The following is a 23,844-nucleotide window of genomic DNA, read 5'->3' as shown; positions in this document are numbered from 1 at the left end:
ATTGGGACCTTCACTGCTGCAGAAATGTTTCTGTACCCTTCCCCAGATCTGTGCCTCGATACAATCCTGTCTCGGAGGTCTACAGACAATTCCTTGGACTTCATGGCTTGGTTTGTGCTCTGATGTGCACTGTTAACTGTGGGACCTTATATAGACAGGTGTGTGCCTTTCCAAATCATGTCCAATCAACTGAATTCACCACAGTTGGACTCCAATCAAGTTGTAGAAACATCTCAAGAATTATCAGTGGAAACAGGATGCACCTGAGCTCAATTTTGAGTGTCATGGCAAAGGCTATGATTGTACATGTGATTCTTTTTGATTTTTATTTTTAATAAAATTGCAAAGATTTCAAACAAACTTCTTTCACTTTCATAGGCTATAAAAACAGAGGATTGTAATGGAGCAAAGTCACAATCATTGTTTATGGACTAAATCATGATTACTATGAAATGTTATAAAAATACAAAGCATAGACATTATTAAACAGTTATTTATATAACATTTATTGATTGCTGTATTCATGTGGATTTTAGACTGACAGTGTCACTACAGAAAATTTTAAAAGTATTTTTATAATTTATAATACCAGACAATTGACAAGCAAATCTGTTGATCAACTATTAATAAATGATGATTTACTGAATTGCTGCTCATACAGTATTTTTAACCCATATGTCAATGTTTCCTTTATAGTATTTCTATTAAAATATACTGTAGATGATTGTTAGAGAGCATGTTTGGTTTGGAAGCACATTTCTAATCTTTCAGTTTATAGTTATGAAGTCCAGCGTTATGCACCAAATCTTTTTTTTTTCTGGTTATAATTGAGATAAGTCTTTGCCCATTACAGTAAGGAAAGACTAAGAAAATGTTTTGGCTGATTAATCGGTTTTCACAACCTTAGTTATCATTATCGCAAAGTCCTCTATCGGTCGACCTCTAATTCAGATATTAAATTTTTTTTTTAATTCAAAATGCCTGGGTAGCTCAGCGAGTATTGACGCGGACTACCACCCCTGGAGTCGTGAGTTCGAATTCAGGGTGTGCTGAGTGACTCCAGCCAGGTCTCCTAAGCAACCAAATTGGCACAGTTGTTAAGGAGGATAGTCACATGGGGTAACATCCTCATGGTCATGATTAGTGGTTCTCGTTCTCAATGGGGTGTGTGTAAGTTGTGCGTGGTTCGCGGAGAGTAGCATGAGCCTCCACATGCTGCGATTCTCCGCGGTGTCATGCACAACGAGCCACGTGATAAATTAAGCGGATGGACTATCTCAGAAGTTGAGGCAACTGAGACTTTTCCTCTGCCACCCGGATTGAGGAGAGTAAAGCGCCACCATGAAGACCTACTAAGTAGTGGGAAATGGGCATTCCAAATTGGCCGAAAAGGGGATACAAATAAATAAATAAAAAGTTTTGAAAATGTATTCTGAAAGTATTAACTCTTTTAGCATTACAAAGACACTTCCATATTTATTAGACAGTATTTGTTTTGAAAACTTAATTTGGTAAAAATCGAATGTGCCATAATTAGTGCAGATTATTTACAGTACATGAGTGTGCTGTGAACAAACACCGGGAAAGCATGTGCTTAAGATCTGGCAATTGCTATTTTTCAGTATTCTTTGGTTACTCTGCTTTCTAAAATCAATAAACAAACCAAGGAAATGTGCTTTTCTAGAAAGCTATTACACATGTTATTGCATGACCTTACCCGTGTATTCCAGGGATCAACAACAAATTACCCAATGCAATAATGCTGTCCTGGTCCACAGTTTGTTTTTAATGAGTGTGTTTACATGCACAGCAATTATACTTAATAAACTGGCAATGTGTAATGTGATACCTTAAATGTGTTTTTTTTCTGGGCAAAGGTCATAAATAACAAAATTGCCTGTAGCCTCTGATTTTGCTTTGCATATAAACGCTTTTACAGTCAGCTTATTCTATGCGTGCATGAGTGTTTGTTTGATGTCATGACTTCAAGGCAGTTGCATTGATGGATTAAAAGGTGTTCACATCAACACTGATTAAGCCAAGCAACTGCCATCAAAATGAATGAAAATACTAACGCATTGTTTCTCCAGGTATTGCAGACCTCCTTGGCCAAGCCTCTGTGGCTTTTGGTAGTCAAACATTGCACCACTGCTCATTTGCATAAAGCTGAGTTCTGCTCAGTTTTGCAGCATCATTGTCATCAATTTCAACACACATCGCCAACTCTCTTTGAAAATGAATGACTTCATTTCATGGTAAAATTACTGTAACATTATTACATCATCATTATCAGTGAAACCCCCCTGTTATTCATTTGCATGTGAACCCTTGATAAAAGAAATGTAGTGTGCCTAAAACCCCCTCAAACATGGTAAAATCACTGTAATCGATGCCTCAAGTGGCTTATTGATTAAAAAAGGGTGGCAACAACACTATGATAAAAGCCACCAATGTTCAATAAATAGTTCCATGTATTAATTATTCCACTAAGTCCTAGCCTAACTGTAGCGCACTCTCTAATGCAGAAAAGATGTTTGCATATCATCAATTAAGACTTGATCAATAATTTAGTGTTGTTTTATTTTTATAAAACAGGTTTTCAATAATGTCATTTTCTTCAAAAACAAGATATTTGAGAGTTCTCTTACAAGAGGTTCTCTCGTATTGCGTAAGCTAGCTTACGCTACGGGAAAGATTCATCTTTTCTGAGATATTGAAGCCAAAAAATTATCCTTAATATTTGTATCCATTGTCAACGCAGTGCGGCAGCTGCAGTCCTTGAGCGGGCTAGCTAGTGAGCTCATAGGTTGCTCTGCGGCAACTGCTGCAGCCTATAGACGAGCTTGGGCGAACTCGCATCCAATGAGAGGCGTCCGCGCGCTCACTGCATCAAAGCCCGCCAAAATGGGCGTGACTACAGTGCATATAAGCATAGTTCGTAGGCTGGAACCCTGATTTTCATCTCTTCAGCGAAGCTCTTCGCATCGCTGACCTGGAAGCCGCGTCGCCGTTCGAGGGGCATCAAGCAAGCGTGGACAGCGCTAGAAGAAGCCGGCCGTCTCAGCCACCTTCAGCCATCCTGCGAGCTACGCCATCCGACGACGTATCCTTTTTATTCAGCAAGCTAGTTCTTACGAACTATTCACAAATGAGTATGAGCGTCTTTTTCAAGATGCCTCGTTCCACTTGCGCCTCATGTTGCGCCCTTCTCAGCACCGGAGACCGCCACATCATCTGCGCTCTCTGCCTGGGACTGGGACACGCAGAGCTCGCCCTCACTGAGGGCGGATGCGATTTCTGCGAGGAGCTACCGATGTCGACCCTGCGGGCTCGACTCGAAGCGCTCAAAGCAGAAGCCGCCGCGCTGCCTTACATTCCGCCGCGCAGAAAGAAGCGCCACTCCCAAAGGCTGCCGGAAACTGTGGTTGAAGCGACTGCCTCGCCGGAGCCTCTCCCTCGAGCATCATTTTCATCCTCCCTGCCCCCCCGGGACGCGCAGTTGCCGCCGAGCGGCTGCTCTGCTGCCATCTCGGATGACGAGGCGGAGGATAAGGGCTGCTGTTCCATCATGGCTTCGGACAGCGAGGAGTGGTCAGGCTCCCAAGCCTCCTCCTTGGCCCAGGAATCCAGCAGGACCCGCGCTGGAGTCGAAGGGGAGTTAACACGCCTCCTCACACAGGCCGTCGACCGCCTCGGGCTCGAGTATTCACCGCCCCCTGAGCAGGCACCCAACAGACTCGACGGCTGCTTTCTTCAAAGCCATCGCCGCTCTACACCCGCGGCCCAGGCCGCTCCCTTCCTGCCGGAACTACACACGGAGCTTGCAAAGTCGTGGAACACTCCTTTTTCGGGTGGGATGAGAAAGGCAGGCACCCAGAGGCTGTTACTGATCTACGAAGCGTGACAGACCTCGCCCTTCGCGTTACCAAAGCTGCAGCTCAAGCTCTAGGGAAGTGCATGGCCTCGCTGACTGTGACCGAGAGACACCTGTGGCTAACGCTAGCCGACATGGGAGAAGCAGAGCGCTCCACGTTCCTCAACGCACCGCTCTCTCCGACCGGTCTCTTCGGCTCCGCGGTGAGTGGCATTGTTGACTGCTTCTCAGAAGTCCAGAAAGCCACTCAAGCCATGAACCTCTTCCTGCCACGTCGCGCTAGCTCCTCTGCAGGCAGCTCACATGATCAGCCTCCTGCACGAGCCTCTTCACAGTGCCCAGCTAAACAAACTCAGACTTCTCAGCGTCGACAGGGCGGCCGCCCTCGATCGCGCTCAGACAGCCGCCGCAGACCGCCGCCCCCCCGCGGGCCTCGATTTAAGGTAACGCTGAAACCAGAGCAACCGAAGTCTTCCTAACTTTGTTGAACAAACGACGGCTCAGTCCGCCGCGGCGGACCACCGTCAAAGCTTTGCCCCTGTCAGTCCCCTTCTCTCAGGCTACTACAGTGGTGAATTTAGCAGCCAACAAGCCGGTGACACTGCCCGCTTGCCTGCACTCAAACGCCGTTTTACGGCGACCCAAATAAATCTTGTAAAGAGCAAACATGTCTTATGTGTAGAACATGTGCCCACAACCCAGTGTTCACCCCTACACACAAGCATAACACATTCCGTGCCCCTATCAGAGCACGCTCGCGATAAAGCGGTTACTGAACCGCTCGAGTGTCAGAGTCAATGAAATGCTCCACGAATACGCGTGCGCGCCCATTCTCTGGCCGCTCTGTCACACGACCAGCCCTATGTGTAGAAAATGTGCCCACAATCCAGTGTTCACCTCTACACACAAGCACTACATGTCTCGTGTCCCCACCAGAGCACGCTCACATAGAGTGGTTACTGAACCGCTCGAGTGTTAGAGTCAATAAATGCGCCCACGAATACGTCGCGCGCCCATTCTCTGCCCGCTCTGTTACACGGCCAGCAAACATTCCTCTGTGTGTAAGTCCGTGTCCATGACTATGCTTAGCATCAAGTAACAGATGTGACTCTTTCCCCATTCATTCCAATCGGAAGTCACTCACAAAACAGCCTGTTCATGCTGTCTGCGAGCAATCATGCATAAACACACTAAACGCGCTCACACATTTTGTTCAGCGCTCTGTGTGCGGCAATCAGAGCGAATTGGCCATTCACCCTCTAGCGTTACGCTTCAAAGCGTGGGAAGCTATTCCAGGGATATCCAAGTGGGTGTTAAGCACAATACAACAGGGCTATTTGCTACAGTTCGATCGCCGCCCTCCTCGCTTCAGAGCGCGGCTCGAAACCACTGTGAACACGGAAGCAGCGTGCATGCTTCGTTCAGAAATAGCAAGCCTTCTGTGCAAACGGGCCATAGAGAAAGTGCCACCCTCTCTGAGCGAGTCGGGGCTTTACAGCCGTTATTTTCTTGTTCCCAAGAAAGACGGCGGCCTCAGACCCATATTAGATCTCAGGGCTTTGAACAAGGTGCTTGCAAAAGACCATTCAAAATGCTTACAATCAGGAAACTCCTTGCGCATGTGCGCCAGGGGACTGGTTTATTTCTCTCGATCTGAAAGATGCATACTTTCAGATTCAGGTAAATCCCGTCACAGGCCATTCTTGAGATTCGCCTTCGACGGCCAGGTTTATCAATACACCGTCCTACCGTTCGGCCTGTCCTTAGCACCCGTACTTTCACGAAGTGCATGGATGCGGCGCTCGCACCCCTGCGGAGTCAGGGTTTGCGAATTTTGAACTATTTGGACGACTGGCTGATTATGGCACAGTCACATATGGAGCTTCTGTCTCACAGAGCAGTTCTCCTCAGCCATCTGAACAGTTTGGGTCTTGCAGTCAATTGGACCAAGAGCTCACTACAGCCCAGTCAGACAATTTCCTTCCTTGGAATAGAACTAGACTCCGTGGCAATGACGGCTCGCTTATCTACACAGCCGCCGTGTTCAGCGACTAGCCGCATCTTTTCAGATGAACAGCCTCACGCCTCTGAAGAAATTCCAGAGAGTGCTAGGTTACATGGCCTCAGCCGCAGCAGTACTTCAGCTGGGTTTACTGCACATGTGCCCGCTTCAGCATTGGCTAAACACCCAGCGTCTCGCCGGGCTTGGGCCACAGGCCACCAGCCCATCAAGGTGACTCAGACCTGTATATCAGCTCTGCAGCCCTGGACAGTGGCCGAATGGTATCAGCGGGGAGTGACAATGGGAGCTGTATCTCGCCGAAAAGTCATCTCGACAGACGCCGTCCAACACGGGTTGGGGCGCGGTCTGCGAGGGCTCTCCGGTTTTCGGCCTATGGTCAGTTCAGGAAAAGCTCCTTCACATAAATTGTCTGGAAATGATAGTGGTCGATACGCGCTCGTGGGCTTTCTCCCGGTCATTCAGGGTCACCACGTCCTGGTCCGTTCGGACAACAGATCTGTGGTATCCTGCCTAAACCATCAGGGCGGTGTCAGATCCAGGAACCTCTTCCATCTGACGGAACGCATACTGAGTTGGTCCCAGTGCCACCTGCGCTCGCTGAGGGCGACGCACGTGCCAGGCCACCTGAACGACGGCCCGGACAGACTGTCCAGAGACAATATTCCCCCAGGGGAATGTTCCCTGCACGCTCAAACAGTCCAGACGTTATGGCACCTATTCGGCAGAGCAGAGATAGACCTCTTTGTGTCCAAAGAGAACTCTCACTGCCCAATATTTTTCTCGAAGCGAGGACACGCTGGCCCAGGACTGGCCCAGACGCCCGCTTTACGCCTTCCCTCCCGTCTCGCTATTGCCACAGGTAATGCAGAGGATCAGGGAAACGCGTCACTCGGTGCTCCTCATAGCCCGCGTTGGGAGAATCAGACATGGTTCCCGGAGCTTACGCAGCTGTCACTGACAGCGCCGTGGCCCATCCCAGTGAGAGCAGATCTCCTCTCTCAAGCTCGCGGCACAATCTGGCATCCCCACCCAGAGCTGGGGCTGCATGCGTGGGTGATCAACGACTACCAGTCGCTCTGCCAGAAGGAGTAATAAACACCATCATACACGCTAGAGCCCCTTCCACGAGAAGACTCTATGCGTCAAAATGGTCTGTGTTCTCAAAATGGTGCACCGACAGAGACCTGGACCCGCGGACATGTGGGGTGTCAGTCGCTGCTCAGTATTTCTACAAGAGCTGCATGGATAAGGGCAGATCCCCATCCACGCTCAAAGTGTATGTGGCGGCCGTTGCGGCGTTCGCTGAACCCCTGCACGGCCAGTCATGAGGTAAAAACGAGCTGGTCATCCGCTTCCTCAGGGGAGCTAGAAGGATGAACCTCCGCGCCTCCATCGGTTCCTATCTGGGATCTTTCTATAGTTCTCGAAACTATGAAAGCCCCCTTTCAAACCACTTCAATCCGTGGATTTGAAATACCTTTCACTCAAAACCGTTTTTCTGACTGCCCTGTCATCAGTCAAACGTGTGGGAGACCTTCACGCGCTGTCTGTCAGCGCTGCGTGTCTTGAGTTTGGACCAAGTGACTCCAAGGTCATTTTAAAGCCTAGACACGGCTATGTTCCCAAGGTGATCGGTACTCCTTTCAGAGCACAGGTCATTTCCCTATCGGCGCTGCCAGCATCCGATAGCTGAACGCGACGCCAATCTCCTTTGCCCGGTCAGAGCACTGAGATTGTATACTGCGCGCTCCGCCGCTTTCAGACGCTCTGAGCAGCTTTCGTTTCGCTCGAGGGCGCACCAAAGGTCTCGCCGCCGAAACAGACACTATCTAGATGGATAGTGGACGCTAGTGCTGCTGCATATGCGTCAAAAGACCTGCCATGCCCGTTGGGCATTAGGGCTCACTCCACTAGAGGCATGGCATCCTCGTGGGCATGGTCCAGCGGGATTTCCATTCACGACATATGTGTGGCAGCGGATGGACTTCCCCTCCACCTTTGTCAGATTTTACAATATGGAAGTGCCCGCTCTGCAGGCAAAACTACTAGCGGTTTAATACGCTACAGCTCCCCTGGTGAGCTGCACTGATGGGACACATTCCACACAGACCGGCACCGCCGCTCTGTCGCTCCCTTCCCACTATGTGCTTATGTATTACACAATCAATGACCCGCATTCTTGCCGGCCAAATATTATTTCCCCACTCATAAGGGCTCCCCGGGTCCCCCTTAATTCCCTGGGGCTCATACAGTGGATGCTTGGCACGCACGGCGTTGACAATGGGTTCCCGTAGCGTAAGCTAGCTTACGCATATCTGAGAGAACCTCTCGTGAAGAGAACATATCGGTTACCTAACGTAACCTCGGTTCTCTCTAGATGAGGGAACGAGTATTGCGTAGCCGGCCGTGCTCGCGCCACGGCGACTTTTCGCTTCAGTCAATGAAAACCAGGGTTCCAGCCTACAAACTACGCTTATATGCACTCTAGTCATGCCCATTTTGGCGGGCTTTGATGCAGTGAGCGCTGGACGCTTCTCATTGGATGCGAGTTCGCCCAAGCTCGTCTATAGGCTGCAGTAGTTGCCGCAGAGCAACCTATGAGCTCGCTAGCTAGCCCGCTCAAGGTCTGCAGCTGCCGCACTGCGTTGACAATGGATACAAAAATTAAGGATAATTTTTTGGCTTCAATATCTCAGAAAAGATGAATCTTTCCCGTAGCATAAGCTAGCTTACGCAATACTCGTTCCCTCATCTAGAGAGAACCGAGGTTACGTTAGGTAACCGATACGTTATCATCATTGCCTTGTACATGTAAACACACTCACTGTTCAGATCACACATCTTGGTGTTAGTTTTTAGAGTTGTCAGCCAACAATGCAATAGCCAGTTCAATACTGAAAATGTGTTTAGGATGTTTTAGTAAGCTGATATTAAAGCAGTAAACCAATATTGCTTGTGAGTGTCAGTCTGAACCTAATATCTGTCTTCTCTAATACTGCATAGTGGACGTTAAATTGAATGGCATAAACAACAAAACAGGTTATGTAGGGTTAGAGTGTAACAACAAACAGACGAGGGATCAATTGCTATTCCAAAAAAATAAAAGCCTAGCAGACATCTGTCTACAATGTTCCATAGGTGAGCGCAGGCAAGTGTCAAGCCGTATGTCATCAATAGTGCAGTTGTTATGGTGACCAGGAGGATGGAAGCAAGACATGGCTTGATTGTGATGGAACAAACATGAAATGGGTGAAAACATAATGGCTTAACTTTGAGGTATCACCCTGGGATGCTTTTTTAAACAGTATTGAAGGAGTTCCCATCTATGTTGGGCACTTATTGGCTGCTTTTCTTAAGTATTCGGTCCAAAACTTTTTTTTAAATAAAATTTTAGTTTTGTAATTAAATTAATATGTTGCCCCAATTATATTTTTGTCTTCAAAATTAATTTAAAACATTTAAGCATACGCTTCAGATCAAGAAGTTTTTAAGATCATGAGAAACATTTCAGGCATGTGACGCCAAACTTTTGAACGTTAGTGTGTATATATATATATATATATATGTATATATATGTGTGTGTGTGTGTAAAATTGTCATATGTAAAACTTTTTTTATAGTATGAATTATTTTATAGTAATTACTATATAGCCTGTAAATTAGGGGTGTAACAGTTCTATTCTCTCATATCACAAATAAGCATTTGGTTAAAGACATCTCAACGGCATCATTTTTATTGCAGGAGAAACTATTTTTCATTCTGTTTTCACGGTTATCATGACGAGCATATATTCAAATGGGTTTGACTCAGATTCGCTCTGTGATGAGTGACTCAAGTGAGCATGCATGTTTGGACGACAGACCGCTCGTTTGCACACATACTATGAACGCGCTCACAAACTGAACGCTGCTCTCATATAACATCATCTATCAGATAGTTTTTGTTGTTTATTAAATTAGTTTCATCCTTTAGCAGTTTATTTCCCACTCTAACTGAGCTGTGATTCAGCAATACAGAGAACTAACATAAATACTCTTGAAAATGGACACCTCGTAATTCATGAACATTTGATAGGCTATTAATTAATACATGTTTGATCATGAAATCATAATGCGGCCGCAAAAGATGGCTCGAGGGCTGCGTGATGAGTAACACTGCATTAAATAAAGTCTTGGAAAAGTTGGAATAGCCATGTCGTTTAAATCCTACTGGCTCAAAAGCTAAAACCTTTGGCAAATGAATAAATTGGAAGTTGAATGCTAAGAAAAAACAACAAACTTTAAAGGAATAGTCTGACCATTTACTCACCCTCAAGTCATTCCAAACCCGTATGTGGTTTCTGTTTTCCGGAGCACAAAAATATCTTTATTTAATTTTCAGAAGTTTTCAAGTAGTTTTCTATAAAGTTAAATATATCTTGATATATATTGTTATTAACCACAAAATATTGCAATACTCATTTTTGCTTAAACCACCCACCCCTCCTTAACATATTCCAAACAACAACGGTTCATTGTGTCCACATCTTTCAAGCTCTAAAAGGGGCACAGGAGGCACCATAATAACAGTATACATGACCAATGCACTACATTCCACGGCCGAATACACACAGATTTTTATCTTACCACTAATAGTGTATATCATTATATTTATTTATAAACCAGCTTTTACAAAGACTACAAACATTAAAACAGCTATGGATAATAAAGAAAAGACAGCAGCAAAGAAAAGATAAAGGAAGGTTGTTGCGTCTTGCTTAACTTATTTGAAAACATAATTAAAGGGAAATTTGGAGGTAGCATCGCTGTTAAAGCGAAAAAGGAATCTTGGGGTAGCATTGAGGGTCCCAAGGGCATTTTGCCATCCGACCCAGAGTGTTTCGGAGGAGCAGGACACCGTACCAGCACTTATACAACTATACTGTATACAGTATGTGCTGCCATGTGAACTTGCACAATGATTGACAAGTAGAAATTCTTCTGATTTGCTAAACAAATGATCTGACTGCAGCCTGTGGACATCTTTTCCTCCTATTTACCAAACTTAGGGCAGTTACGGAGACAGGTGTGATATTTCATGGCGTAATTGGGTTGTTTCGGTTCAAGGGAGAGGTAATTGCATCCTTAACTAAGTTTACAATAATGAAAACTGCCTTGCGATTTTTTAAATGTCAATGTATTTCTAATATTCTAATACACTGACTCGATTGATGACAGCAGACATACAGTACCTTGAATCGTTCTTTTGAGCCAGGTCTTGAGTTCAACTTACAGATTTAATGATCCAATCGCAACAATCAGAATTAACAGCTGACTGGAGTGGAAGAATATCAGTGAATAATAATGACTTCAATTTAAGTCTATTCCTCATACAAGCCTAGTGTACTGCTACAGATGCCCTGAATACAGTTTATAGACTACTTTTATGGAGTTTCTTGTCATTTTTGGAGCTTGACAGATGTCAATACATAGAAAAGAGAAGAGCGAAAAAAGTATTTTTGTATTCCACAAGAAAAATAATAGCATTTGGTTTAACAATGAAATGAGGTTGAGTAAATTATGACAGAATTTTTATTTTTGGGTTAACTATTCCTTTAAATATAAAGGGCAGCAGCAACAACGCTTGCAGGCCACCAGAGGGCATAGGTTTTGGTCAGGCTGGTTAGCGGTGCTTAACTACCTGTCCTGGACTGTCTCTTTGCCCTCTTAATGGAGCTGGACTGGGCTTTGGTGGGTCTGCTGGAGCCACGCTGGGAGAAGGGGGCGGTCATGAAGCAAACTCCCAGTCCTGCAGATGACATCAAAATGGAAGCCATGCCTGGAACGGCCGGAGGCCATATGGATACATGCAGGAGGAGGGGAGGAGGAGAAGAAGTGGAGGAAAGGAAGAGTGATGAGCCAAGAGTGGAAAGGCCAATCACAAGTGGGGCATGCTCTGATGAGGTCAAGAGAAGATTAGGTTCCTACTCAATTCTGCACTACTACTGAGGAAATAATATCAAAACATCCATCTACTGGATCTGACAATGACACCTGGTATTAACATCCGTCACGTGTAATCACAAGTGGACAATGATAAAAGCAGGTGTAAATGGGATCCAATGTGTCTTTGGGTGAGTCTCAATTTGCTCTAGGGCTGGATATTGGCAACTACCTCATGATACAATACACAATGTGATATGTCACAATTCACATCGCAATGCATTTCGATATCATAAGTGGATCGCGAATGAGACCGTGGCAGTTTCCGCTTATTTAGATGAGCTGCTTCATTAATTGAACAGTAGGAAATTATATGAATGCACAATGAAAATATCTATACAAGGATTGAAAGTATGACAAATTTACAAGATATCAATATATTAATATATTGGCACAGCCCTTCCCTCCATAGTATAGCAGCAAGTTCACTGCACAGGGCGTCTGGCATTTCTTGGACTAATTATCCTAGTGTACTAAAACGTTTGCTGAAATTCCCCAAATGCACAGTATTATCCATTGAGCGTCGGTTGATCACTATATTCACTTACTGGAAATGTCCTTCTCAACTGGTCACAAATAAAACAAGAATGCATAACGGCACTGTAATTTCTGACAACTAAACAATAATAAGCATAACACAGAAGGATCAGTCATGGTGTATTATAAAGCAATTTTTTGATAAATACCAACTACAATACTACAAAAATGCCACCTAAAACCTGAGACCGGAGTCATCAGTGTCACAATTTGAAGTTACATGAGGACCTTGTAAGTGGCCGAAATAATAGTCACAACATAGTAATTCATCCCATACGGAACTAGGAACAATGAGACAACCTTGAAAATACATTGGGTCTGTTTCCAAACCTAGTGCGCTGTCTTGCTGCCTTGGCAACATCCTAACAGAAATAGGCTGCAACTCCACACCATACAAATAGTAAGGTGACCGAGGGGTGCAAAACACAACCAAATTAGCAAAGCAACCAAAAAAAAAAAAAACATTAGTTTTTAAAAAAGCGGTAGTCTACTTATTATACACTATAAGTGCTCTGCCCAATACCTGGTTGGGTTTCTACCACAACTCAATGCACATAACTTCATCAGCATTTGCACCTGCCAATAATGAGAAAATGTCACAGTAACTGCAGCTATTCTTGCATACCAGCAGCTCTTATAAAGTGTCCTGCTCCCTGAAAATAGTCTATGCAGGCTGTAGCCCACGCTTGGATGGCAAAGCACTCAGGAAAAATGCTCGGTTTCCCGGTCAACGCTTGTAGTGACTTGCAGTAGGATGAGTAAATCTGTGCATCTTCAAAGAAGCATCATGATCTCTCATGCATCTAGTCAGACTGCCACACGACTTAAAATACAGTGCTTAAAGAATATTTTAATTTCACTGTGCTGTGGATTTATGTTGTTGTGTTGTGGCTTAATTCCATTGTGTTTTCAGAAGGGATGTCCCGATACCATTCTTTTGAGAATGAGTACGAGTATTAATACTTCCTTCTTGGTATTTGCTGATACAGAGTCCGATACCTGTTTTTTTGTTAAATCTTTGTCAAATAAACTTCTGCATAACAGATCATCACAGATGTGAGATATTGCTTAAATATACAACAGTTAGTTCCGGTCCTCTAATCTGATTGGACGAGAGACGTTCCATGAGTACTGAAGGTCTGACACCATCAGCACTCAGACGCTTCACTGGGTGTGTCGTTCTAAACTAAAGTGTAAGGGCAGTGCAGATGTGTTAAGAGCTATCAGTGTCTTTACATTGAATTTTGTGACATTACATATTTTAGCCAGCAGGTGGAGGCAAAAAACTATTTTTGTGTGTAATATGAGCCAGTCGGTGAGTCAGAGTTAGTCAGTTTATTTCATTCAACAGCACTCCGGGATCGCTCATATTACTAATACACTACTAAAGCCAGTAAATAGCTTTAAATGGCTTCAGCATTAAGGCTCATCACAGCTGAGAGACACAACAGACTGATTAATTACACAAACTCAAGGCGCTTACCTATTATCAGAGTTTCCACATTGGAGAGAAAATACTGTTCAAAATGGCAGAGGAGATAGTTTCTATAGTGAAAGACTCTTGCGCACCAGCTACAGCGAAATAAGGAAGAACACCCCCGCTTGCATGGCTATTTTTCCACTTCGAAAATAGGATGAATTTCCCCAAAATGACATTATCTTCAGAAAGCTGACTAATAGACTACAGCATCATCAACAGGTGATCGTCCACACTCCATATCTCTCTCTCTCTCTCTCTCTCTCTCTCTCACTCTCTCTCTCACACTCTCTCTCACACTCTCTCACACACACACACACACACACACACACACACACACACACACACACACACACACACACACACACACACACACACACACACACACACACACACACACACACACACACACACACACACCCTTGTTTCTCCAATAACATGTTAGAAACAGCCCAAGCCGTGATACTAGTAGTTCTAAAGTGATGTTTTTGAAAGGCTTGGACACATTGTTTGGTTTGAACAAGCAACGGCAGATTGTGATCTATGGTGTAAGAAAGTAGTTCCATGCACAAATGCATTTTTATGACCGTACATTTTTAAAAATGTACTTGTTCATTGAACTGTTGTATATAAACAATATTGCAATCGTGCGATATGCCCCTACATCAGCACTGCTGTGATTGTGATCTATTAAAAACAACCTAATAAAAGTCACTTTGCCCCAGATCTGTCTGTCTGTCTGTTCCCCAACTTCCTCATTGGTGTTAGTGCTGTGGCTGTCAGCTACAAGGACAACAGATATCCACAGACCAATAACTTAACACTTTTTGAAAGCTGAGCTCATTTAGGACACAAAAACTCACAAAATGATGACTCAGTCGAACTGATTTGTGACAAGCAACCAAAAAAAAAACATTAAGGTTAAACGAGTATACCACATGTCAAAGTCTGTGGCATTAATGCACTTTTCTGAGAAATAGCACACCAAAAATGAAAATCCTGTCATCCTTTACTCAACCATTATGTTGTTCCAAGTACATATGACTTTCTAACTTCCGTCGAACACAAAAGGAGATGTTAAGCAGTATGTTCATCCCATTAATCATTCACTTCCATTGAATGGAAAAGAGAATTGCATCAACATACTTTAATTCCTTGAGTTCCATGGCAGAAAGAAAGTCATACGCATTAGGAATGACTTCAGGGTGAGTAAATGACAACAGAAATTTCTTTTTTTTTGTGCGGTTCATACTGACACTCCCAAGAAACAGTTCAGAAGCTACTGCAGCATCAACACCTTTCTGGAATAAAAAGGAATCAATATATCACTTTAAGGAAGACCCTTTTCTCTTGTGTTAAGGTGTGACGGGTGAGTGGTGTACCTGCAAGTGCCGCACTCACATTACTGGATCCGTTAAGTTGTAAAGGGATGGTTGGAACACTGTGAAGACAGAAATATGGACACTTTAATGCATACAAACTCTGCGTTGAGAACAAAAGCACTTGACACTGACCTTCACTGCCATTATGGGAGTTATTTTCATGTGGGGAACTTATTTGTGTCATGTTCTATCTCTTATTCAGCAGACAGAGTGAATATGATAGGTTAAGATTGTTGCAGATGACCTACTAAAAATTTAAAGGAAAGCAAGGTACTTTCCTGAAGGAAATTCCCAGCCTTTTTTAAGCAGTCATGGAGGCATGCTACTAAAGATGATCATAACTTGGAACTTTGAACACCACAATTTAAAGGTGCACTCAGTATTGTTTCCCTTTCTGTTTCTAAAAAAAGATATGAGAAGTACTATAAAAAAAGTTTTTCATATATTCATTAGGCAACTGATTTTAAACAAAGCTACTTAAGGTCAGAATATGTATGCGTGTACCCTGAGAATACAATATATTAATGATATTCTGTCGAGTTTTTATTGTAAACTTTCCTGTTGAAATAAATGTGTCAATAATAAAAGTGTTTCTTTCATTGCAGCACTAAAAACAGCACTTGGTTTTCGGTTTCACTACCGAGACGGTATGACCTGAATTGTGGTTTCAGGTTTTAGCCAAGAATGTTTGTTTCAGAGCAATCAAACCACTCATCTTAACTAGAAAGTATAACTCTGAAGTGGGCCATCTCACAATCTTTCTTAAGGATACATATGCATGTTAACTGTGTATTCGTGGTGGAGACAGTTCTAAAAAAAACAGGCATTTCCTTGTTCTCCTTTATCGAAGGAGAACAATAGAATCCCTTCATCAGATTCCTCCCTTTCCACTCAACACAATAAGTGCAGACCTGCTCTCATTTATGTTTCCTAAATCAGGCCTTTACTCCTTTTCTCCATGTAGAGGGGATAATATGATACTATTACACAGTAACAGCCAATTATAGCATTGGGACCAAAAGGGAGGATGATTCTTCTTGCTCTTGAGCTGAAATCATTCAAGCCTGAGAGGAAATTATGTTGCCATAGTGGTCTTCCTGATTGTGAAATCACTGTATTTTTCCATTATTTCAGTGTCATGGCTGTCATCCTGTGGCTTTGCTTTGCTGGTTGAATCTTTACATCAAAAGATGTTGAAGATCATGAAAAACAAAAAAATGGCCAAACTTAAGTGTACACACAGCATGCAGAACGACTAAGCCTACTACAACTTATCCAAGAGGAAGGACACAATGAGAGAAAGGAGAAATGCTCAGTACCTGATGTAAAAAAACTTTGGACCTTTACTGTCATTTGAAACTCTGCGAGTCCAACATCTTGTTTCCTTATCATGACAAAAAGCTAGTCAGGTTTTTTAAACTGCTCTCTGTGGGAGGACTTCCATGCTCGTGTAAGTCCTTGAAAAATATGGCAAGACTCTTGAACTTTACCAAGCACTGTGGCAGTATTGTGGCACAGGGATGGAATCAGATTGTAATTCCATGGTAATTTGATATATACTATGGTACTGAAGGATTACCATATTAATATACTATAGTATTTCCATCAGGGCTGGCCAATAGGATGATGTAATCGGATATCAACAATAACTGACAAATATCCCGATGCTAATAGCAACACAAATTGACAGACGATAATCAAAAATATCGGAAATTCATAGACTTGGCTACTATTAAATAGTAGCCCAGTGTATGAAATTAGCACCCGCCACCCGCCAAATGCGGGACACTGTGGCAGGCGACCTGTAAGACACGTGACAAGAAAAGCTGTTAGACACAAAGACACGTGCTAGAAGAAACAAATTAAAACAGATGAAAGAAAAGCCATCGATGCCCATTTCTGATTAGCTATTTGTTCAGAGGTTCAATGGGGGTCTCGGGAACATGCGCATGTTAAGAGGGTTATAAAAACAGTTTGCAAGTATCAAGAGTAATGCAAAAGGAGATATTTTGCCATATTCCCTAGCTGCTCTTTTCATACAATGAAAGTAAATGGGGATGGAAGCGGTCTAGTACTAAAAATGACAAATAAAGACTTGACAGAAGGAGCTTGACAGCATCCGTCCCCATTCACTTTCGTTGAATGGAAAAGATCAGCCAGGAAATTACATGACAGTGAGTAAATGATCGATTTTTTTTATTTTTATTAACTATTCTTTAAAGATCTATAAACAGTATATGTGGCATTCTATTAATTATTACATTGTGTAGAATATGGCCTATACTGTATATAACAGCAAAGTCTGTTCCATTCCAATAATATGAAAGAAATAGAAATGCTCCATTATTGCTCTACCACTGAATGAGTCTCACCTGAATCCATTGGCATGGTGACCAAAAGCCTGTGGTGGTCCTGGAGGATGAGTCATGGAAGTGGAGGATCCCCAGGGGCCATTCCATAGTTGGTTTCCCACTGAGAGTGGTCTTCTGGGGTAGGGCGTGTAGACTGAAGAGGGGCTAGTTCCAGGAGGTCTTCCATGTTGGGTCTGGAGATTGGGTAGGTTGGTCTGTCCCGCACTGAAGGAATGCCGCAATCGACTCGGCATGGGTCCAGCAGTGCTGCTGTTGCTCATGCACTGCTGACAGGTACAGGATGGGCCTGAATGAATAACCGACCCGGAGGTGAGGGGATATGGTGTGCTGCCCTGCCTTCTAACGCGCCGTCTGTAACTGGAGGACTTGTTGACCTGCTCAAGAGCTCTGAGGTCCACAATATAGTTGTAACCATGTGTGCTCAGGTCAGCTTTGGCCTGCCCTGCTTTGTAGCTGTGCTCCAGCAAAATGGAAGTCCATATCTCATACGGTGTCCAACTTCCTTCATCATTGGCCCATTCCCAAAGAACACCACTACCCAGGGCGGACGTCTGCGGGAACAGGCTTTGCCGTACAGAGCGTATCTTTCCTACGAGGGGTTAAAAACAAACACAATGTCGAATTTCAAATTTTTCAGAAAGAATTGTTTTATAAATCAACCAAGATATACTGTTCAAACACACACACAAAGAATATTAGACAAAAGTATAATTTGAGCATCATTTGTTTGTAGATGCCTCTTTGATATTTTTGGTATTGATATCATTCTAAAACACACTTTCACTTTTCTCTCATCAAAACAAATGGTTTCTCATGTTAAATGTGTTAGAGTTATATTTCATCCACAAAATTAGCTGTGCATCCTATTGGAATCTGATAGCTTCATCTCTAGCTAACAGACCAAACACACACACACACACACACACACACACAACATTAAAACCACCTGCCTAACATTGTGTAGGTCCCCCTCATGCTGCCAAAACAGCACCAACTTGCATCTCAGAATAGCATTCTGAGATTATATTCTTCTCACCACAAATGTACAGAGCAGTTAGCTGAGTTACCGAAGACTTTGTCAGTTTGAACCTGTCTGGTCCTTCTCTGTTCACCTCTCTCATCAACAAGTGCTCATCCACAGAACTACTGCTGAATGGATGTTTTTTTTTTTGGGCACCATTCTGAGTAAACTCTAGAGACTGTTGTGTGTGAAAATCCCTGGAGATCAGCAGTTACAGAAATACTCAAACCACCCCGTCTGGCACTAACAATGATGCCACGGTACAAATCACTTCAATCACAGTTTTCCCCCATTCTGATGGTTGATGTGAACATTAACTGAAGCTCCTGACCCGTACTGCTGGCACACAATTAGCTGATAAGATAATCATATGGATGATTGTAGTTGCCAGATGAGCTGGTTTGAGTATTTCTGTAGCTGCTGATCTCCTATTAATTTCATGCACAACAGTCTCTAGAATTTACTCAGAATGGTGCACAAAACAAAAAACATCCAGTGTGCGGCAGTTCTGCGGATGGAAACACTTGATGATGAGAGAGGCCAACAGGGAATGGCCAGACTGGTTCAAACTGACAAAGTCTAAGGTAACTCAGATAACTGCTCTGTACAATTATGGCGAAGAATATAAATTTCAGAATGCTATTCTGACATGCGCGTTGGCTCTGTATTGGTGGCACGAGGGGGACCTACACAGCATTATGCGGGTGGTTTTAATGTTGTGGTTGATCGGTGATTAGCCATGGTGCCATACTGCATGGATTTACCCAATGCATTTGATGACCCAGCCTTTAAAAGCCCCTGTTATCAAAGATATAAAATAACCATCATATTCATACATTTAGAGCAGCTGAATATCTCAGAAATCATACTACTTTCAAAAGTGTATCATCTGAACACTCACTTAAAATTAAAAGTAACGGGACAGTGTGATGGTGCAGTGAGGGTATAAGATCGCAATACCATGGTACTTTGATACATTACATGGTACTGAATGACTTAATTATCATTAATGGTATACTGTAATTTTGCAGACTCATTCATCATCTCAGCTGAGGTATGATGAGACAAGTCTGCTATCACACTCACCAGTGTCTTGTCTGAACTGTTTGAGGTTGGGGATGTCAATGATGTACGCAGCCAGGCTGGGGTCAGCCGGTCCCAGTGATATGCTACTGGATGTAGATGCTCCTCTCTGATGCTGGAGACACTGCTCGATGTAGCTGCTCACCTGTCCAGTGTAGGGCCTCCAGTAGCCCAGATCATCCTGCCATTCCCAAACCACCACCATCGGCTGAGCCTGTCCTGGCACTCCAGTGGAGGAAGATGAGGAGGCTGCGAAAGATGGTACATTTCTAGATCCACTCCCTCCAGAGGCAAAACTAGAGCCTGTTGCCATTTTATCCAAGAGAAAAGAGCTCCACTGCCAGAAAACGACCTAAAAAAAAAATACAGCAGGCACTGGAGTAAAACACAGCGCGTCAGTTTCACCCGATTTACATCCAACTAACCACATTTAACCTGTAAGAAATCGACAAAATTCTCCAAAACAACCTCTTATTCAGCAGGACACAGTTATTCAGCCGCGGACGCGAGTGTAAACACACTGACGCCGCACCATGTTGGAGTCGCAGCTCGCGTTTCTCGTCGCCATTCAATGGTTACTGTTGGATTACTAGACAGATACATCAATATCATATCATTAAACAATTTTTGTATTATAAAAAAGAAGATAAATAAAAACATACTGCTATTGTTGTTTTAATACGCACTCACTACGGGTCCTTCCTCTCCTGCAATGTCGGTGTGTTGTGTGTGTCGCTAGTGGAGGATTCCCACAGATACACAAACTGTGAAGCAAGAAACGAAGAGCTCTCTCTCTCTCGCTCTGGCTTTCTTTCATTACATATTTATTATTATTGTTATTGTTGTTGTTATTATTATTAATATTTTATAATATTATTTTATCAAATAATGCATGTATTTTAAGGGAAAGGATTAAAACAAGTGTGTTATGAAAGGTAATGTCTGTAATTTTGTCATTTTTAGGTGGTAATGGAGGTTGTTTTATTGCTAGCGATTACTGTGGTGTGTTTTAAATCCTGTATGTGGGTTAAATCTTAAAATTAGGCTCTGTTTTGCCAATGCAAAATCGCACAGGACATTTATTTTGAAATGGCCGAAATATACTTGATATATGAGAAAACAAAATATAAGTCCCAATCCACTGCATGCCAAAAGCCCAAGATACGAATATTTCGCGTTGTGTTTAGCTGTAAATGTTTTTGTGTGGCAAGTTAGTCATTCTGAAGACTATCACGAAAGTATTTTTATTCTGTGCATATATGTTTGCATAAATCTGCTGCATGAACCTTATATTCACAAACATAGTGTATTGCAGACGCATGAGAAAATATGAGTAACTGAAATATCAGGAGATAAATGAATTAAAACGCTCAAATTCAAGCATATTAAAGTAAAAGTTCACCCAAAAATGAAAATTCTCTCATCATTTACTCACACTCATGCCATCCCAGATGTGTCTGACTTTCTTTCTTCTGCTGAACTCAGAGATTTTTAGAAGAATATCTAAGTTCTGTAGGCCCATACAATGCAAGGACTTAAATAGGGCTGAATGTTTAGTCGATGTTATCGACAATAAAAAAAATTGTGGACAAAAATGTTCATTGTGGAATAGTCGTTAATTAAACTGTAATGGTGACGCGTGACTGCAAGACTGAGGAGAGGAAGAATTTCACAGATACAGTCTAGATGCTCTCTAAACCTTCCAAACAGCTTCAGCTTACAGTGAAACTCGAAAAATTAGAATATCGTGCAAAAGTTCATTAATTTCAGTAATTCAACTTAAAAGGTGAAACTAATATATAATATAGACTCATTACAAGCAAAGTAAGATATTTCAAGCCTTTATTTGATATAATTTTTATGATTATGGCTTATAGCTTATGAAAACCCCAAATTCAGAATCTCAGAAAATTAGAATATTACATGAAATCAATAAAAAAAAGGATATTAAATACAGAAATGTCGGCCCTCTGAAAAGTATAATCATGCATATGTTCTCAGTACTTGGTTTGGGCCCCTTTTGCATTAATTACTGCCTCAATGCGGCGTGGCATGGATGCTATCAGCCTGTGGCACTGCTGAGGTGTTATGGAAGACCAAGATGCTTCAATAGTGGCCTTCAGCTCTTCTGCATTGTTTGGTCTCATGTCTCTCATCTTTCTCTTGGCAATGACCCATAGATTCTCTATGGGGTTCAGGTTTGCTGGCCAATCAAGCACAGTAATACCATGGTCATTGAACCAGGTTTTGGTACTTTTGGCAGTGTGGGCAGGTGCCAAGTCCTGCTGGAAAATGAAGTCAGCATCTCCATAAAGCTTGTCTGCTGAAGGAAGCATGAAGTGCTCTAAAATGTCCCGGTAGACGGCTGCGTTGACTCTGGACTTAATAAAGCAGAGTGGACCAACACCAGCCGATGACATGGCTCCCCAAACCAACACAGACTGTGGAAACTTCACACTGGACTTCAAGCATCTTGGATTGTGTGCCTCTCCGTTCTTCCTCCAGACTCTGGGACCTTGGTTTCCAAATGCGATGCAAAATTTGCTCTCATCAGAAAAGAGGACTTTGGACCACTGAGCAACAGACCAGTTCTTTTTTCTTTAGCCCAGGTAAGACGTTTGACATTTGAAGCCCATGTCCAGGACCCGTCTGTGTGTGGTGGCTCTTGATGCAGTAACTCCAGCCTCAGTCCACTCCTTGTGAAGCTCCCCACACATTTGAATGGCCTTTTCCTGACAATCCTCTCCAGGCTACGGTCATCCCTGCTGCTTGTGCACCTTTTTCTTCCACACTTTTCCCTTCCACTTAACTTTCTATTAATGTGCTTTGATACAGCACTTTGAGAACATCCAACTTCTTTTGCAATTACCTTTTGAGGCTTTCCCTCCTTGTGGAGGGTGTCAATGATGGTTTTCTGCACAACTGTCAGGTCAGCAGTCTTCCCCATGATTGTGAATTCAACTGAACCAGACTGAGAGACCATTTAAAGGCTCAGGAACCCTTTGCAGGTGTTTAGCTGATTAGAGTGTGACACTTTGAGCCTACAATACTGAACCATTTCACAATATTCTAATTTACTGAGATTCTGAATTTGGGGTTTTCATAAGCTGTAAGCCATAATCATCAAAATTATATCAAATAAAGGCTTGAAATATCTTACTTTGCTTGTAATGAGTCTATATAATATTTTAGTTTCACCTTTTAAGTTGAATTACTGAAATTAATGAACTTTTGCACGATATTCTAATTTTTCGAGTTTCACCTGTATGTAGATCGCAAAGTATGAGGGAATTATACATAAATAACAAAGATGCATTCACCTGAGAAGCAGCATAGAATATATTTATACTTGCTTTTAGAGAATAGACCTTGAATATAAGTATTTTTTGTCTTCACTGCACTCGCAGAAGTAAAACCAACAAAAAAATACACTTATATACAAAATACACGTATATTTAAGATATATTCTCTTAAAGCAAGTCTAAATAACTTATATGTTGCTTCTCAAGTAAATGTATCTTGTTTTAATGATTTGTACAATTTTAAAAGGAAAACAAGAGAAAAAACTTGATAACAATAGGATTGTATTTGCTTTACTGAATTAAACTTATTAAAACATATTTTTCCCTTTAATTCAGTGAATGTCATTTAGAGGTATTTTTAAAAGATGATTTTGTCCTCTTTATTGTTAGTGAGCATGTTTAATACAACCTTTTAAGTCAGGACACAAGCTGAATAATCGGTTAAGAGTTAATGATTAACCGGTGCAATAATCGCAGACTAGTCGAATAATCGTTTGAATCATTGTTAGATGAATCGATTATCAAAATAATCGTTAGTTGCAGCCCTATTAAAGATTGATCTGATTCTCACTTACACCTATCATATCTCTTCTGAAGACATGGATTTAACCACTGGAGTCATACGGATCATTTTTATGGTGTCTTTGTTATTTTGAAGCTTAAAAATGTTGGTCACCATTCACTTGCACTGTGAATGCAAGTTTTGCAGAGCTGTTATATTTTTCTAAAAATCTTGTGATCAGCAAAAGAAAGTAAGTCACACACGTCTTGGATGGCGTGAGGGTGAGTAA

At 42.6% G+C, this 23,844-nt stretch overlaps 1 protein-coding gene across 3 annotated transcripts in view; it reads right to left on the bottom strand.

The window, feature by feature from the left end:
* The window catches only part of dtx2 (deltex 2, E3 ubiquitin ligase), a 28,514-nt gene extending 8,008 nt beyond the window's left edge, over nt 1–20,506 (bottom strand). Inside the window, exons 1-6 of one of the 3 annotated variants that reach the window (XM_052108877.1) lie at nt 20,438–20,506; nt 20,220–20,340; nt 19,755–20,103; nt 17,648–18,236; nt 15,276–15,334; nt 11,578–11,715 (exon numbers count right to left, since the gene is read on the bottom strand). In XM_052108877.1, coding sequence (XP_051964837.1) covers nt 11,578–11,715; nt 15,276–15,334; nt 17,648–18,236; nt 19,755–20,064 — 1,096 coding nt within the window. In that variant the 5' untranslated portion in view covers nt 20,065–20,103; nt 20,220–20,340; nt 20,438–20,506. The remainder of the gene's footprint in view (nt 1–11,577; nt 11,716–15,275; nt 15,335–17,647; nt 18,237–19,754; nt 20,104–20,219; nt 20,341–20,437) is intronic. The other 2 variants (XM_052108887.1, XM_052108895.1) reach the window with 2 other exon arrangements.
* Between the last annotated feature and the right edge of the window lie 3,338 nt (nt 20,507–23,844).

Source organism: Xyrauchen texanus, chromosome 3, assembly GCF_025860055.1.
Source record: "Xyrauchen texanus isolate HMW12.3.18 chromosome 3, RBS_HiC_50CHRs, whole genome shotgun sequence".
Taxonomy (NCBI): domain Eukaryota; kingdom Metazoa; phylum Chordata; class Actinopteri; order Cypriniformes; family Catostomidae; genus Xyrauchen; species Xyrauchen texanus.
The sequence above is the reverse complement of the archived record's forward strand: the minus strand, read 5'-3'. Positions and strand labels throughout refer to the sequence as shown.